This window comes from Myotis yumanensis, unplaced genomic scaffold (assembly GCF_028538775.1).
Source record: "Myotis yumanensis isolate MYYU_CA2020_CCGP unplaced genomic scaffold, mMyoYum1.0.hap1 SCAF_11, whole genome shotgun sequence".
NCBI lineage: Eukaryota > Metazoa > Chordata > Mammalia > Chiroptera > Vespertilionidae > Myotis > Myotis yumanensis.
In genome coordinates, this window is record NW_027223762.1 from 1,795,055 (window position 1) to 1,811,278 (window position 16,224).

At 58.9% G+C, this 16,224-nt stretch overlaps 1 protein-coding gene across 3 annotated transcripts in view; it reads left to right on the plus strand.

The window, feature by feature from the left end:
- ASAP2 (ArfGAP with SH3 domain, ankyrin repeat and PH domain 2) overlaps positions 1–16,224 on the plus strand; it is a 90,911-nt gene that overhangs the window by 58,981 nt on the left and 15,706 nt on the right. For all 3 annotated transcript variants that reach the window (XM_070428652.1, XM_070428653.1, XM_070428654.1), the window contains 9 exons: positions 1,231–1,306; positions 1,588–1,674; positions 4,030–4,133; positions 4,348–4,417; positions 6,608–6,695; positions 8,318–8,366; positions 8,445–8,611; positions 11,065–11,198; positions 14,957–15,051. In XM_070428652.1, the coding sequence (XP_070284753.1) occupies positions 1,231–1,306; positions 1,588–1,674; positions 4,030–4,133; positions 4,348–4,417; positions 6,608–6,695; positions 8,318–8,366; positions 8,445–8,611; positions 11,065–11,198; positions 14,957–15,051 (870 nt within the window). The remainder of the gene's footprint in view (positions 1–1,230; positions 1,307–1,587; positions 1,675–4,029; positions 4,134–4,347; positions 4,418–6,607; positions 6,696–8,317; positions 8,367–8,444; positions 8,612–11,064; positions 11,199–14,956; positions 15,052–16,224) is intronic.

Consider the following 16,224-nt stretch of genomic DNA (forward strand, 5'->3'; position numbering starts at 1 on the left):
TCAGCAACCTTTAAAAATGATGCATCGTCCATCGCTTCCTTCCTGGATTACTGTGTGCGCGTGTGTGTGCATGTGTGCGTGCACGTGCATGTGTGTGTGCATGTGTGTGTGCACGTGCATGTGTAACGCTCTGTGCTCTTCAAATTATCCCAAGGCCTTTGACTTTTAATGCACAATTTGGGAGACAACATGTGGAGCCCGATGACTCGGCCGATGGACAGAGGAGGCTGTGGCCACGCCGAGCTTATCCATCCGGGGTTCCTGCGAGTCCCCCCACTTCACGTCCCCTCCGGTCTGCACTTGTCCCGGGAGCAGGCTGTGCGTGGCCAGCGCCATGCCGGGGCGGCGGTAGGGCTGCCTTTCTCGGGCTGCGGGCCCTGCAGGTGTGAGGCGGCGCCTGTAACCGGGTTCCGGGAGCCGCGGGGACTCCCCCGTGGGACCCCTCGGCTGGGCATGTTTTGCTTTTTGCTGTAGACATTTGAGAAGAGCCGTCATCGTGTTCTTTGTCTTTTATTTCATTTAAGGAGAGAACTGGCCTCTCTCTCCACCCAGTTCCTGGAGCCTGCTGTCCAGTGGGGTCTAGAAACAGGGCGTCTTTAAAACAGCAGCAGTGACGCAGACAAGAGGGGTCCCCGTTCCAGAAGGTGGGAAGAGTGTTGAGTGACATGTTCTCTGGCCAATCCCTGCGGAGACCGCTGTGCCTGCGGCTGCTTGGTGAACCCGGGCACAGAGATGGAGAGGCCCTGTGCCCGGAGATGCTTGCACTGGTGGCGGGGGCACGGGCCGGCACCCAGCCCCCGGGCCTGGGGTCTGGTGTCCTGTGCTGTAGTGAGGGCCACCCCTTTTTCTTCATTCCTCTCCATGGTTACACGCACACACTGAGCGGGAGCGAGCGGTAGGGCATCGGCCACTGCTCCCGCTGGTTTCCGGACTCTTCCGCTCCCGAACCGAAGCCTTCGCCGCCTTTATCAGCGAGTCCCATTTCCCATTATAAACTGAACACGTGGGGCTTGTGTTTGTGGGTCAAGAAAAGTCACAAATATGTTGCCTGATTGCAGCTCCCTTCCGTCCCCTCCTCATCGTTTTGGGCGTCTTTTTATTCTGGAAACACGTCCAGGTTCCCCCGGGAATGACATAATGATTTTATCTCTTTCCTTAAAGAAGAGTTCTCTCCGGCAGACAGAATTGTTTTGCATGGGACACGAGCTCTATTTCTTCTTTTCTCCCCAGTTTTTTCCAGGATGGACTGAAGGCCGTGGAAAACCTCAAGCCCTCCATCGAGACGCTTTCAACAGATCTCCACACAGTAGGTGCCTCCCCTGCCACGTCAGCGTCGACACAGTTTTCATGCAGCAAATGCTGTCTTGCAAATGTTGCTTCTGTCTGACCTTGAGTTTGCTGCTGGGCTGGGCAGAAACTCCCAGCCCGGCAGTGCCCCTCGGAGCACGGAGTCCCACGCCGCTGGGGGAGGTTTCGGGAGTGAGGGGGCAGGTGGCCCGGTGAGGTGGGGGTGCCCTGTGCACGCCAGCCTCTCGCTGCACCTCTGTCATGCCTCTCTCCCCCTCTCTCCCTGTTTCGTTTCTAAAGATCAAACAGGCCCAGGATGAGGAACGAAGGCAGCTGGTGCAGCTCCGGGATATCCTGAAATCGGCGTTGCAGGTGGAGCAGAAGGAGGTGAGGGCTTTACTTTTGAAGGACGGCTGTTTGATGCTGTGTCTCCCAGGTGCTCACAGACCCTGCTGGGCTGTCCGAGCAGCAGCCAAACGCTCAGTGGGTTCACCGAGTGTGGGACCCGCCCCGTTGGCGTGTGTGTGTCTCCCGGGGGCCCGGCCCCGGTGGCAGCGTGCAGAGCTCCTGCTCAGCCCGTGTGAGACGGGTAGCTCTTAGCGTCTCCCCAGACACACGCTCCTCAGTGTGTCCTGACTTTGCTGCGCTCTGGTCCCCCTGCTCACCCTGTAGTGTGAGGCTTAACGTAACTACCTCCTCGTGATGAAGGAATGTGTCTGAGTGTGTCACCTGTAGACTTTAGACAAATAACTTGTTAAACTCAGTGCAGCGGCCGCCAACCTGTCGGGCCTCACGGACCCCCAGCGGTCCGCGGACCACCGCTTGGCTACCGCTGCCTCCGTAGGCATTGAGTTCACTGTTGGTGGTTGGAAGTTCCTGTGCTATAACTGAATATTGTTGTTTTTCTCCCAAATGCATTTACCTTTTGTGACCGAAGTCTAGGAGAGTAAGTAGTTCAGTATTTTAATAAATTGGAGAATTTTGCATGTTTTCTTCGTGAACTTAAAAACAAAACAAAACCGGTTTCTTCCATGTATAGATTAACGAGTCGAGCATCTTTCATTTAATCCAGCGGTTCTCAACCTGTGGGTCGCGACCCCTTCGGCGGTCGAACGACCCTTTCACAGGGGTCGCCTGAGACCATCCTGCATATCAGATATTTACATGACGATTCCTAACAGTAGCAACATGACAGTTATGAAGTAGCAACAAAAATAATTTTATGGTTGGGTCACAACATGAGGAACTGTATTTAAAGGGCCAGAAGGTTGAGAACCGCTGATTTAATCCCTTCTCTCCCAATAGCGGGGTTACAAAAGGCTGAAGAACTTAAACGCACAAATGTCAGTGGAGTGGAAATCTCCCGAGTGTACAGTTTGCCCATTCGCTGTCGTTCCTTGTGGAAATGAAACAGCTCCCTCCACCCATGCCCACGCCCTCAGGAGGCAGCGGTAGATGATTCTCACCATTGACGTTTCTATCTCCCTCTTCCTTCCTCTCTGAAATCAATATTTCATTCATTCATTCATTCATTCATTCATTCATGTTTTAAAGCTCACTTCCACCAGGCCAGCATGGCTCAGGGGTTGAGTGTCAACCTATGAACCAGGAGGTCACAGTTTGATTCCTGGTCAGGGCACATGCCCAGGTTTCGGGCTCGATGCCCAGTAGGGGGCGTGCAGGAGGCAGCCGATCAGTGATTCTCTCTTATCATTGGTGTTTCTCTCTCTCTCTCTCCCCCTTCCTATCTGAGATCAATAAGAAATATATAAATAAGTAGAAATTTTAAAAGCTCGCTTCCTCCATTCCCTATGCATTTCCCTGTTGGCCCTTCGCTGGTTGAGCCCGTGCCTCCTCAGTTCAGATCGCGCTGATTGTCGTGTTGTTAGTTCTTCCTTCGTCTGGGCCGTGGCACCAGGGACAGGCGTGGGCTTGGTGGGGAGAGGAGACCAGCCCTGGGAGGACACGTGGTGTCCGGGAAGGAGCATCCGCGTGGGAGGCGGGGTCCCGGCCCCGACAGGCCCTGCGCCTCGAGCAGACCACCCGTGTCATGGTGAAGTGAGCTGGTGGGGGTTCCCAGCAGCAGGTGGAGGCAGCCCCCCGCCCTCCTGGTTGACCTGTGAACTCAGGTCCATGTTTCGCTCCCCCTTTGCCCTCACCCCTGCCAGAAGCTCGGCCCCCGCCCCACAGCCCTTCCGCCCCTGGCCGGGGCTCTGCCTGGTCTGCTGGGCACAGCCCTTGCCCTTCAGAAGCCGCTTCCCAGCTGTCCAGGCGCCGGCCCACCTGAGCAGGGCAGGGCGGTTCAGGGCCACGGCCCGGGGGAGGGGTCAGGGAGTGAAGGTCGCTCAGAGCCTGGCCTGTACCAGGCGTCCACGTGCGTGACCTTGCTGTGACCTTCCTGCAGTGACCTTCCGCCCGGGGCTGCGTCCACCTCTCAGGACCTTCTGGCCGTGGTCAGGGGCGGAAGGTGGTCGCTGAGTCAAACCTGTAGCTTCCCAGTGGCTCACTGTGGCCGGTCGGGGCGGCTGGTCTTTGCCGTTCCCTCTCCAGCCGGGTGGGTGGCATTCACGGGCTCCTGGGTAGGAATTGTTCTTGTGTCTGTGTGTGTGTATCTGTGTGCGTGTGTGTGTGTGTGTGTGTGCATGTGTGTGTGGTGAGAAGGGAAGTGTCTCTAAGAAGAAAAGCTTTAAGGGCAGAAGCTGCCCTTTCAATGAGGATAAAAGGGACTTCCGGCCACTTTAGGACTCGCAGCTGCGCCAGAGCACAGCCTACAGCCTCCACCAGCCGCAGGGCAACAAGGAGCACGGCACCGAGCGCAGCGGCAGCCTCTACAAGAAGAGCGACGGGTAAGGGGGGGCGGGGGGAGGGCAGCCTCTACAAGAAGAGCGACGGGTAAGGGGGGGGCGGGGGGGGAGGGGGACATAGGTGGGGGAGAGGGGGACAGAAGTGGGGGGCACAGGAGGAGGGGGGAGGGGGCGCGGGGCGGTGGGTTACCCGTGTGTCCGCTAGCTCCCGTGCCCAGAAGTCCTAAACTTTTACTTTCCCTTGTTTCTCTGGAAGGATCCGGAAAGTGTGGCAGAAAAGGAAGTGCTCTGTGAAAAACGGGTTTCTGACCATATCGCACGGAACGGTGAGTGTCTCGGGGACCCGGTCTCCGCTGGGGGAGCCGCTGGGGAGCCGGGGCGAGCTCGGTGCCATGAGCACGGGCGGCTGCGTGCGACCCGCGGTGTCTCCACGCCGGGAGCCTGTCTCTATGGAGAAGCGTGTTGGGGTTCCCGCCCGTGTGGTGCACCTGCACCCATTTGTGCTTTGGCAGCCGAGGCGGGGAAAGCCTCGAACCCACAGCCAGGAGGAGGGTGGCAGGTGCGCTCATTCCCAGCTGAGACCCAGAAACACGCAAACCCACCCCGCCCCCCCGCCTGTCTCTGGGGAGGGAGGGAGCATCGCCCCAGGACTCGGGATCAGAGATTCCAGAGGCGAGTGACGCCGGTCACTTTATTCTAGAAACCGGAGACTTCGCGCCCGGCCTAAGGCCTCTGTCCTGCACGCAGTCGCCATGCGGGGCCTGAGCCCCGTGTGTCAGCCGGTCACACACCCCGGGGGGTACAGTGATAACCAGGCTCGCTCTCAGAGACGGGCTGGCGGCCACGGGCACAGCCAGCCTCCCACCCGGGTGTGGGTTCCTGCTAGGGCTGCAGGAGAACAGGGCGGGCGAGCTGCTGTTGGTGTGGAAAATGACACCGTCAGTGAGAATTCGAGAATGACCCTGCTGTGTACTCACCACTGTCGGCCGCTTGGCCCGCCCCGTGTGCCACATGTGGATTGGTTCCCGGACGAGCCAGGCAGTTCTGGTCCGACTGGATGGGGTGCCCTTCCTCGGCACTGAGGTTGGCACGACCAGGCAGAGCTTGGGGTCTTCGTCCGCTGGTGCCTGGGGACCCAGGGACTCTGAGAGGCACCTCCAGACCACAGAGTAGCCAGGGGCTCCCTCCGCGAGGTGCGGTCAGCAGGGCCGCCAGCCGGGAGCGATGGTGCGGCCCTGCGGATCTTTCTGCTTCCCCAGACGCCCTTTAGGGAACCATATTGTTCACACCACTGGGCTCCGTCCTGCGTCGGAGGAGAGGGGTCTGCCAGTGCCTGAGGGTCTCAGGGTTGGCCCCTGTGTAGACACGTGTGTCCATGCGTCCCAAATCCAAGCTTTCCCAGGCCCAGGTCTTGACGTGATGGGTGGCCACAGGGAGGGATGGCGAGTGATTAAAAGTCCAAGACGTTTTTTGTGTGTGTGTTTTTTTTTTTTTTTTTAATATATTTTATTGATTTTTTACAGAGAGGAAGGGAGAGAGATAGAGAGTTAGAAACATCGATGAGAGAGAAACATCGACCAGCTGCCTCCTGCACATCTCCCACTGGGGATGTGCCCGCAACCCAGGCACATGCCCTTGGCCGGAATCGAACCTGGGACCCTTCAGTCCGCAGGCCGACGCTCTATCCACTGAGCCAGACCGGTCAAGGCCCAAGATGTTTTCTCGGGTCCCTCTGTGAGCAGCCTGGTAGGTGGGGAGAGAGAAGCCCATTCGCGCTGGGAGATTTCTCCAAGGTTTCTGCGCGGCGTCTGGCCATGCAGAGTGCGTTTCTGGAATTACTGTCTTGCCCTCCGCCGTTTGCTTGTTTGGATGAAATAGGCTGTTTTCTGACATTGTAATAGTCGTTCTGACACAGAGCTGACAAAAACACCATTTCTGTGATCGCTCGTTCGCCGTGCGTGTCTGTCGGGGGAGGTGACACGTGTGTGAACGAGGTTGGTCTCGTTGAGGCTTCAGTGGCAGATGGTTGGCATCTCGGGTCGGGCATCTGTCGTCTGTCATCACTTCAGGAAGCAGGGACATTACTTCCCCGTCATGTCTGTGAGGTTGCTGTTCCTGGAAGCGAGAGTTTACCCTCAGAAGAACCCTAGTGGGAGACCGGGGCACACCCCGCGCCCCCCCCCCCCCCCCCCCGCCCGCTGCCGCCCGCCGCCCGTGTGCAGGAGGAATCGGAGCGGGCCGTCTCGGGCTTTCGCCGTGGACCATCTTGGTCTCGGGAAGTCCACTGCCATGGACCACGACGCCAGCATCGCCGGCCCCCGAGCGGCTGGGCGTCCCTGACGGAGGGCCGCCGCCCTGTGAGGGGCTCGGGGGTGGTTCCGACGGGACGTCCGCCTTCTGAGAGCGAGGGAGAGCCCTGCCCTCGCTCTGCGCTCATGAGGGATGACGCCGTGCGGGTTCCGTTCCCCCCCACCCGGCTCCGGGGTTGCTTTACTTTAATTTCACTTTTCCGACAGGCGAACCGGCCCCCCGCCAAGCTCAACCTCCTCACCTGCCAGGTGAAGACCAACCCCGAGGAGAAGAAGTGCTTCGACCTCATTTCGCGTGAGTTTGTTTCTCAGACGCCGCGCCCCAGAGCAGCCCTTCGAGCCGTCTTCCAGGGCCTCGGCCCCTTTCCCTGCGCCCGTGGGAGAGCTGGTTTGGAAGAGAGAGGCCTGCATTTCGGGTGCTGGGCGTCCTGTTCCCCGGGAATGCCCCCTGCCCGGCCTGACGTGGAGGAGGGCCCTCCCCCCCGAGTGCCTCGAGGCTCTACACGCCTCGATGCCTCGTCCCGGCTCCCAGCCTCCTCTCCCTGTTTGCAGACAGGAGATTATCCTAGGTCAGCCCATAGCCTGAAGCCCCTCCCTTCCTTATAAAAAAGGAAGCATCTGTGATGGTAAAAATGCTGCATCCCTAGCTGCTGTGGCTCAGTGGATAGAGCGTCCGCTTCTGGGCTGAAAGGTCCCAGGTTCGATTCCTGGTCAGGGCACACGCTCAGGTTTCAGGCTCCATTCCCAGTGTGGGGCGTGCAGGGGGCAGCCGATCAATGAATCTCATTGATATTTCTATCTTGCCCTCTCCTTTCTTCTCTGAAATCAATAAAAATAAACAAATATATATATAAAAACTTAAGAAGCACTATTGTAAAAAAAAAAAAAAAGTGCTGCACTCGATGGGGATCAGGCCTCGCGAGCTCTCGTTCTTGAAACGGGTTCGTGTTCCGACTGCAGGACCAGTCTCCCTGCTTCGTGAGCCTTCCTGCCGGGGGCCACGTGCGGGGGAATCGCCACAACTCTGACCCAAGCCTGCCCGTCGCTTCTGCTGGTGGCCACGCTCTCAGCCGCACTGTTTGTCCCTCTGTCCCCAGGGGCGGCCACCACTGCCGCTGTCCTCCCCCTGCCTCCGTGTGCATCCCCTCTGCCAGGATGCCCCCAGCGTGTTCTCTGCCGAGTCTTGCTTTCAGCATTAAAGTTCATGTCCAGCCCGGCCAGCATGACTCAGGGGTTGAGCATGGAGCTATGAAGCAGGGGTTATGGTTCAATTCCCGGTCAGGGCACATGCCCGGGTTGTGGGCTTGATCCCCAGTGTGGGGCATGCAGGAAGCAGCCGATCCATGATTCTCTCTCATCATTGGTGTTTCTCTCTCTCCCTCCCTTTATAAAAATATATTGAAAACAATAACACTAAAGCTTTTGAGACTGTTGATGGCTTCGATGGAATCCCATGGTCAGCAAACTGCGGCTCGCGAGCCACATGCGGCTCTTTGGCCCCTTGAGTGTGGCTCTTCCTAAGCCTTAGAAGTACCCTAATTAAGTTAATAACAGTGTACCTACCTATATAGTTTAAGTTTAAAAAATTTGGCTCTCAAAAGAAATGTCAATCGTTGTCTTGTTGACATTTGGCTCTGTTGACTGATGAGTTTGCCGACCACTGGACAGCCTCATTGGCAGCTGCATCGCGTTAGCCTCGAGTGGAGGGACAGGCAAGTTCGTTCCTTTGGCTTTCAGAGCCACAGCTGCCAAGCAAGGCAGGCGTTCGAGGGACGCGAGGGGGTGCCTGCCTTTGTAGGACCCGTTCACGCCCTAGCGCAGCGCCCAGGCGACCCCGGAGGTCGGCGGTAAGCCGCCTCCCGTGGGCATCGAGCCCGCTGCCGCCCGCTCACACTGACGGGCCCCTCTCGCCCGCAGATGACCGCACGTACCACTTCCAGGCCGAGGACGAGCAGGAGTGCCAGATGTGAGTGCCGGCGAGGCGGGCGAGGGGGGCCGGCGGGGCCCAGGCCCGGGCCTGTCACAGCGCCCTCTCCTCCCCCAGATGGATGTCCGTGCTGCAGAACAGCAAGGAGGAGGCCCTGAACAACGCCTTCAAGGGCGACGACCCCCCCGGGGAGAACAACATCGTGCAGGAGCTGACCAAGGAGATCATCGCGGAGGTGCAGAGGATGACGGGCAACGACGTGTGCTGCGACTGCGGGGCGCCAGGTGACCGCCCCTCCCCCGCCCCTCCCCCAGCGCTGGGAAGTCTCAGGCCCAGGCCCCGGCCCAGAGTCCGGCCACGGATTTTTCCCTCCCGTTGCTTTTTCATTAATATTTTTAAGGGGAGAGGGGAAGAGGGATAGAAACATCAATGAGAGTCCTGGCCGGTGTGGCTCAGTGGGTAGAGCGTCGGCCTGTGGACCGAAGGGTCCCAGGTTCAATTCCGGTCAAGGGCACGTACCTCGGTTGCAGGCTCCTCCCCGGCCCAGGCCCTGGTTGGGGCTCATGCAGGAGGCAAGCAATCGATGTGTTTCACTCACACGATGTTTCTCTCTGTCTTTCCCTCTCTCTCCCACTCTCCCTAAAAATCAATGGAAAAATATCCTCGGGGGAGAATTAAAAAAAGAAAGAAAGAAACATCAGCGAGAGAGGGATATCGTCGATCAGCTGTCCCCTGCACGCCCCACCCTGGGGGTGGAGCCCCCAACCTGGGCCTGGGCCCTGACAGGGAATCGAACCGGCGACCTTGTGGTTCCTGGGTCCATGCTCAGCGGCTGAGCCACCCTGGCCGGCTCCCTTCCATTTCAGAAAGGCCCTGCAGCTGACGGGGAGCTCAGGGCACTCCCAGGCCGCCTGCGCCGTGTGCCGGCCACGTGTTGGGGGCGGGGGGGTGTTTGCCCGGCGGCTCTCAGACGGCATCAGGTGCAGGGGCCCCATACAGCTGAGAAGATTTCCGTGCTTTTCGAGAAAACGGGAGCTCAGAGGGAAGGTCAGAGCAAGGTCATGGCCCTGGCAGTGACTGCGGGGCTTTCCGGGGATTGGCCCTGTCCGCCCTCCGTGGGACCTTCTCAGCGACTTCAAGCTGCGTCTGGCCTGTGACCTGCCGGCCTCCCGCCCTGTCGGAGGCCAGTGTTGCCTGCGGGCCTGGGGCTGCCCTCCGTCTCTGAGACGCAGTGTGTGTCTGGTCTCAGTGAAGCCTGTAGGGGCTCTTTCCTAGTGGACAAGCACGTCACCGTATGCTTCAGCCAGAGCATTGGAAAGGTTTGCGAGCCGACTCGTTCTTCTCAGGAAGACGGGGTGCTGGGGGTCAGGGGAGCACAGAGCGGCCTGTTCTGAGTGAGAGACCGAGGCTTGGCGAGAGCGGCCGTCCCCTTTTCCCGCTAATTCTGTGGCCGTTTTTTGTAAAAACCAACAACAAAAATAGAGTGCAGAGCAGACGCGCGGGGAGGCTCCTGGTCCCCAGAGGCTGTCTTGGGGACAATGTGAGGCATGACCTCGTGGGGTCAGGGCCCATTTACAACTCTCCGTGGCTGGCGTCTGGAGTCTTACCTGTAGGGGAGCCGTGGGAAGCGGATGGTGCTCTTTCTTGAGGAAAGAGAAGGGCAGAGCTTGGGCTAGAAAATGCGCGTAAACAAGCCACGCCTCGCGCGCTTTTGTTCTAGATGCTGAGACGATATGGCTGGTGTAGAAGCTGAGATGAGTTAGTCTACAGGTACACGCACCCCCAGAGGCACGTGCAGTCCTAGAGAGGAGGCCCAGGGAGGAGAACACGCAGGCGCCCAGGGCATTCCCTGACGTGAAGGAAATGTCTTACAACTGGAGCTTTTTAAAAACAGCTCCACGGTTACCCAGGGACCACAGCTGTGCTGTGCACCCCCTGTGTGCTTCTAAGGACGACTAGCGGTTCCAGAGAGAGAGCTGTACGGCTGGGCCCAGGGGAGTTTTACTCTGAATCCCCCCTTTCCAGTGAATCCAGCATCCTTTGTCGGGCATTTCTCGAGCACCTACTATGTGCCACACACAGTGTAGGACTCTCCGGGGTGTCATTCTCCCTGCGGAGGAGCACAGGTGCGAGTCCAGCGCAGGGCGGGCAGCCGTCTGTCTGGCTCTGTGCCCACCTGCAGCCCCAAGCGAGGCCCTTCTGGGCTGCGTGCGGGCACCCGCCCTGCTCCCTCCGCGGCTCTGTGTGCGCGCAGTGAGGGGTATAGGAAAGGCACTGGCATTGTTGACGCGCTCCAAGTGTGAGCTCTGATGGCCACCAGAGTGCTGTGCGCAGAGCGTGGCATCAGCACGCAGTGTGTCCTCTCGTGATGATCAGCACCTGTGAACACACAGGCACGTGTGACTTCTGTCAGCTCCCCTGTAGTTAGACTTCGGCTGGTGTGACCAGGTCGGTGATGGGTGCAGCCAGGAGAGGACGCTGTGTCCTGTCCCTCGATCACCCATCACCTGATGAATGGAAAGACGGGGAGGTGGGGTGAGGAGAGGGCGAGGACAGACGGGTGCCTCTGTGTGTGTTGAGTGTCAGTGGGAGGGGTTCTGATGGAATGCGGGCCTGGCTGCATCAAGGGTCAAGAACAGGCTGGTGCTCCAAACTCCACGTGCGGTGTCTGCGAGGGCGGGTCCTGGCCCGGGCCCTCTGCCTCCCGCCGGCTCCAAGTCCCCTGTTCCCTTCGCAGACCCCACGTGGCTCTCCACCAACCTGGGCATCCTGACCTGCATCGAGTGCTCGGGGATCCACCGCGAGCTGGGCGTGCACTACTCCCGGATGCAGTCCCTCACCCTGGACGTCCTGGGCACGTCCGAGCTGCTGGTAACGTTCGCCGCCGTGACCGGGGGTGGGCATGGACTGTGCTGGAAGCTAGCTGCGTATTCAGGCATTCGAACCCACTTTGGTTTCTTTTATTTTTTTCAATATATTTGTATTGATTTCAGAGAGGAAGGGAGAGGGAGAGAATCATGGATCGGCTGCCTCCTGCACGCCCCACACTGGGGATGGAGCCCGCATGCCGGGCCTGTGCCCTGACTGGGAATTGAACCATGACCTCCTGGTTCATCGGTCGAGGTCGGCTCAACCACTGAGCCACACCGGCGGGGCTGTTTTCTTTTTTTAAGATATTAAATTTTTATTTGAATTGGAATTTTAAGATAATTTTTGGGGGAGGGGGTCCTTTATTTAAAATGTATCTTTATTGTTGAAAGTATTACAGATGTCGTCCCCCCCTTTTTTTATCCCATTGACACCCCCCCTCACCCCCACCCCCCGCCCAGGTCTTCACCACAGTACTGTCTGTGTCCATGGGCTCTGTGTGTATGCATACAAGTTAATCTCTCCCACCCCTGCTTTCCCATGCTTCGCTGTCTCTGGATCTGTTTTGTTCATTGGTTTATTTTGCTCATTGGATCTGATTTTCACGGGGCGGTTGGCTGTTGAGGTTGCAGGTGGACTTGGGCAGTCACAGACTCGTTGGCGACCCCTCCTTCCCAGCTCCCAGCAGCTGAGGGCGCTCTTGTTACACAACTTCCTTCTCCGTGAAGGAAGTGAAGTGAGGCTCTGAGAGGAGCAGGGACCTCAGAGCTGGGACGGGGTGAGATGCTGGAAGAGGCTGGGGTTCGCCCGGCTCACCCCATTCATTACGCAGGCAGAGCCGGAGCCCAGGGCGGTCAAGGCCCCCCACCCCCCACCCCCCCCCACCCCCTGAGTCACGGCCAGTCCCTGCCCAGGCTGCGGCCACTGCTTGGCTCAGCCTCCGTGGGCTTTCCCCCTCCCTTTACCGTCTCCTCTGGGGGAGAGTGCTCTTTGCTCTCATTCCGTTGCTTCTGGAAAAGTCTTTTCCTCTCGGTCCCGTGATAACGCGGACATAGGCCCATGTCGGGGCCGAGGCATTTTCTGTGCGTAGCGTCCAGGGTCCTGAGGAGCAGAGCACGCACGCCCGGGTGGCACGTGGAGCCACCGCACACGTGAGCTCGTGTGGGCCGGTGTCGGCGTCTGCGGCTGCTGGCCGGGCACCAGTGCTGGGATTTTTCCTTGGGGAGCTGGGCGCCAGGCAGTAGGAGGAGTGGGTATTGATTGCCATTGATTTAGTGTCAAGAGCCATAGTCCTGACAGAAGATCCATCCCTGTGGTCAGTAGACCCTCAAGGGGCCAAGCGTCTTACTGACGAGTCCTCAGGGGCCAGCGGGCCTGAACTTGTAATGCACGTGAACCGCCTTGTCGGCTCCTCCCGGCTCCAAAGATTCCTTCCTGGTGTTGCAAGACCACGTGGGGCGACCCTAGAGTGGACTCCAGTCCGTGACATCCCTGTGACAGTGACACCCCCATGTCAGTGACACCCCCCGCCCCGTGTCAGTGACACCCCTGTGTCAGTGACATCTCTGATTACTTCAAGTTTGAAACTCAGCCAGCCTGCCCTGGCCAGTTTGGCTCAGTGGATAGAGGGCCTGCAGACTGAAGGGTCCCGGGTTCTATTCTCTCCCTGTGTCTCTCCCCCTCCCTTCCACTCTCTTATGGAATAAGAGAGGATTAACAAAAGGAAGAAAGAAGCTAAGCGAGTCCAAGTAGCATGTCCTCAGTCACACGCTATGGTTACTGCTAGTGTAACGATGCATGAAACACGTGTGCAGAGGTGTGCGTGTGTGTGTGTGCGTGCGCGCACCTGCAGGCGGGGCCCTGCGTGACGGAGGATGGCGTAGGATTGAGACTCGCACAGTATGTCCTCAAAGAAACAAAGTCCTCAGTCAGCACCAGTGCCCGGCGGCAGCTGGTATGTGCCGGTCGCTGTGAAGGGCACACGAGCTGATACCCAGCAGGGGCTCCTCAAAGGGCCCAGGACGAAATAAGCAAATACTTCACCACCAACCACTTCGCGCTGCCATTGCTTTAGGAAAACCGACCCTTGCAGCTGCCTGGCCCCGCGACGCCCACCTGGCCATTCCTGGCTGCTGGTGCGACACGCTGGGCGGGCACCAGGCTACAGTCGGCTCACCCACAAACGTAACGGTTATAAGTAACGTCAGAAACACAGGTGATGGCAACACGGAGTAAGATAACTGGGAGGTGATGAACTTTATTACTTTTTAAAATACAGTGGGGCCTTGACTTACGAGTTTAATTCGTTCCGTGACGGAGCTCGTAACTCAAATTACTTGTATGTCAAATCAGTTGTGAACGAGTGAGACATGTGATGCTGGGCTGATGTTGTGGCGTTCACTGTGACGTTCGCTGCGCCAACTAGCGGTGGGGTATCTGAAGCTGGTTCGTAACCCGAGTTTTAGCTCGCAACTCAAAGCAAAAAATCGAGAGACGGCTCATATCTCGAAAATCTCGTTAGTCGGGACACTCGTAAGTCAAGGCCCCACTGTAGGATTTTTTAAAAAATATTTTTTTATTAATTTCAGACAGGAAGGGAGAGGGCACACCCACACTAGGGACTGAGCCCGCATCCCGGGCATGTGCCCTTGACCGAGAATCGAACCCTGACCTCCTGGTTCATAGGTTGAGGTTCAACCACTGAGCCACGCTGGCCGGGCACACGATGATTTTTTAAGTGACGAGTTTATATCTGTGATGTTAACAATGGCTGCGTGAGCCGGTAGGGGCCTGACCCTCCCACACCTGTGACACCTGCCGGACTGTCTCAGAACGGGACTGATCTCACGGGACGCTGTTGCCTGCCACGGAGGAGAGACGAAAGGTCGAAAGACAGTGATTCCATCTTGCAAAGATGACACGACCTCTGACCCCTGGTCCAGGTCTCCGTTTTGGTCCCCAGAGCCTCTGTCTGTGTATTCTCATGGGAGCTACGAGTTTGGCCAACTCTCACCGTCACGGAGAAATCGGACAGAGCCTGCCGAGTGCAGACCTGCAGATACTTTCAAACTCTAACCGGGTGTAGTTTTCAGCGCTCCCTTTTCTTCAGGGGTTTTCAGAAAAACCAGGGGGAAGGCCGAGTCCTGTGGGAGTTATTCCTGCCCTCTGCCTGCCCCAGACCTCTGTCTGTCTGTCGGGCCTGCTCTGCGTTCCTGCTGACCCGTGGCTGGGGGTGCTCCTCTGAGTGACCAGCACCTCCACCCCAGCCCTCCCGGGGCTCACCTGGCCGGGTGTCCGCCCTGAGCCCTGACTCCGGGGGATGGTGCTTGGAGTGCAGGACACGTGTTCTGGGCTGCTGCCCGCCTGGCTGTGGCCCCAAAACCAGTTAGTAGAACTGGGATGTGAACCTGAGTCCTGGCTCGCTGGCCCGAAAGCAAGTGGGAGCGTGGTTCTGGGGGCGGGGCGGGGCGTTCTGGGGGCGGGGCGTGGGTAAGGACGGAATCCGCCCGGCCGTTCCTGCTGCTCCCGCCCCGTCGGGACTCCATCCAGGCACTGCAGGAGGACGCTCTCGGAGCGGGCACGCTGCCTCTCCTCTCGAGTTTTATGGGTCCCTTTGGGGTTTAGGGTTGTCCGTCTTGATGAAAGGCAAACCGCTTTATTGCCCTGTTTCTTAGCGGCCCTGAGCCCGTGCTCAGCTGGCGGAGGCGTGGGTGGGAGGGCGCCCTATGGCGGAGTGCCCTGAGCAGGCTGTGTCGTTGCAGCTGGCCAAGAACATCGGGAACGCGGGCTTCAACGAGATCATGGAGAGCTGCCTTCCAGCCGGGGACCCTGTCAAACCCAGCCCGGGCAGCGACATGTGAGTGCGGGGCTGGCCGGCCGGGGCCCGGGTTCTGAGGGGCAGGGAGTGACACGTTTGGGGGCATCGACTATTTCTCTCGGGCGGGGTGGGGAAACCCTTTGGTCCGGCCCTGCCGAGGCATGAGGGGCGCGTTGATGAAATGTTTGACCAAGTAGAGCAGCCTGGTTTTCACTTGGTGATTTCGTACGGCCGCGAACGACGTCAGGAAGACCCCCTGGCTCTGGGCAGAAGGTCCCCGCCGGGCGTGAGGGACTAAGTCGGCCTACGCTGTGGGTTTCGGGGCTTTTTCTCGACGTCGCCTTCACCTTCTGGGTGTCCCAGTGGGAATGGGTGGCGTGGCTGTTTTTCCGAGGAAGAGGCCCCGGGAAAGCCCGTGGCTGGGGTTCTGTGCGTGTGCAGGGGGTGCGGTGAGTGTCGCCCTCGCCTGGCGGTGTGTGGGTTCACACGCGCCTGCCTGCCTGGAGAGTGGAGTCCCTCCAGGCTTAGGTCTCCCCTAAAGCCAGGGCAGGTGGGCCACCCTAGCGAGCACCCCTCCCGGAGGCCAGGCATCTGCAGAGGGCCAGAAGCAGCTGCTGCAGGGGGGGCAGGGGCGGTCACTAGGAGAGAGGCCCCGTCACGGCTCTGGGCAGACAAGGCTTGGAGGCACGAGGTGGTGTGGCCAGCGGCTCCGGGGGTGGGGCACGACTCCGGGGGAGCAGAGACGAGGCTGGTGCGCAGGGGGGCTGAGAGCGGGCGGCCCCACCCCGGGCCCACACAGCCAGCACTTGGGATCAGGATGCAGACCCAGGACGCCTGTGCGGGCTTGCGGCCGCCTGCACCGGAGGCTGGAGGGTCGCTGCTTCTTGAACATGCTGAGGGGTCCCGGGAGCAGGTGCCCCATGGGCACAGGGCACGGCTCCCCTGACTGAGCTTCTTGTAAGGCGGTGGGGACCCGGCTTTTATTTATTTATTTAATTTTTAATATTTTAATTGGTTTCAGAGGAAGGGAGAGGGAGAGAGAGATGGGAACATCAATGATGAGAATCATTGATCTGCCTCCTGCACGCCCCACACTGGGTATCAAGCCCGCAGCCCGGGCCTGTGCCCTGACTGGGAATCGAACCGTGACCTCCGTAGGTCGACGCTCAACCACTGAGCCACGCCGGCCAGGCCTGGTTTTTTGTAATTGTC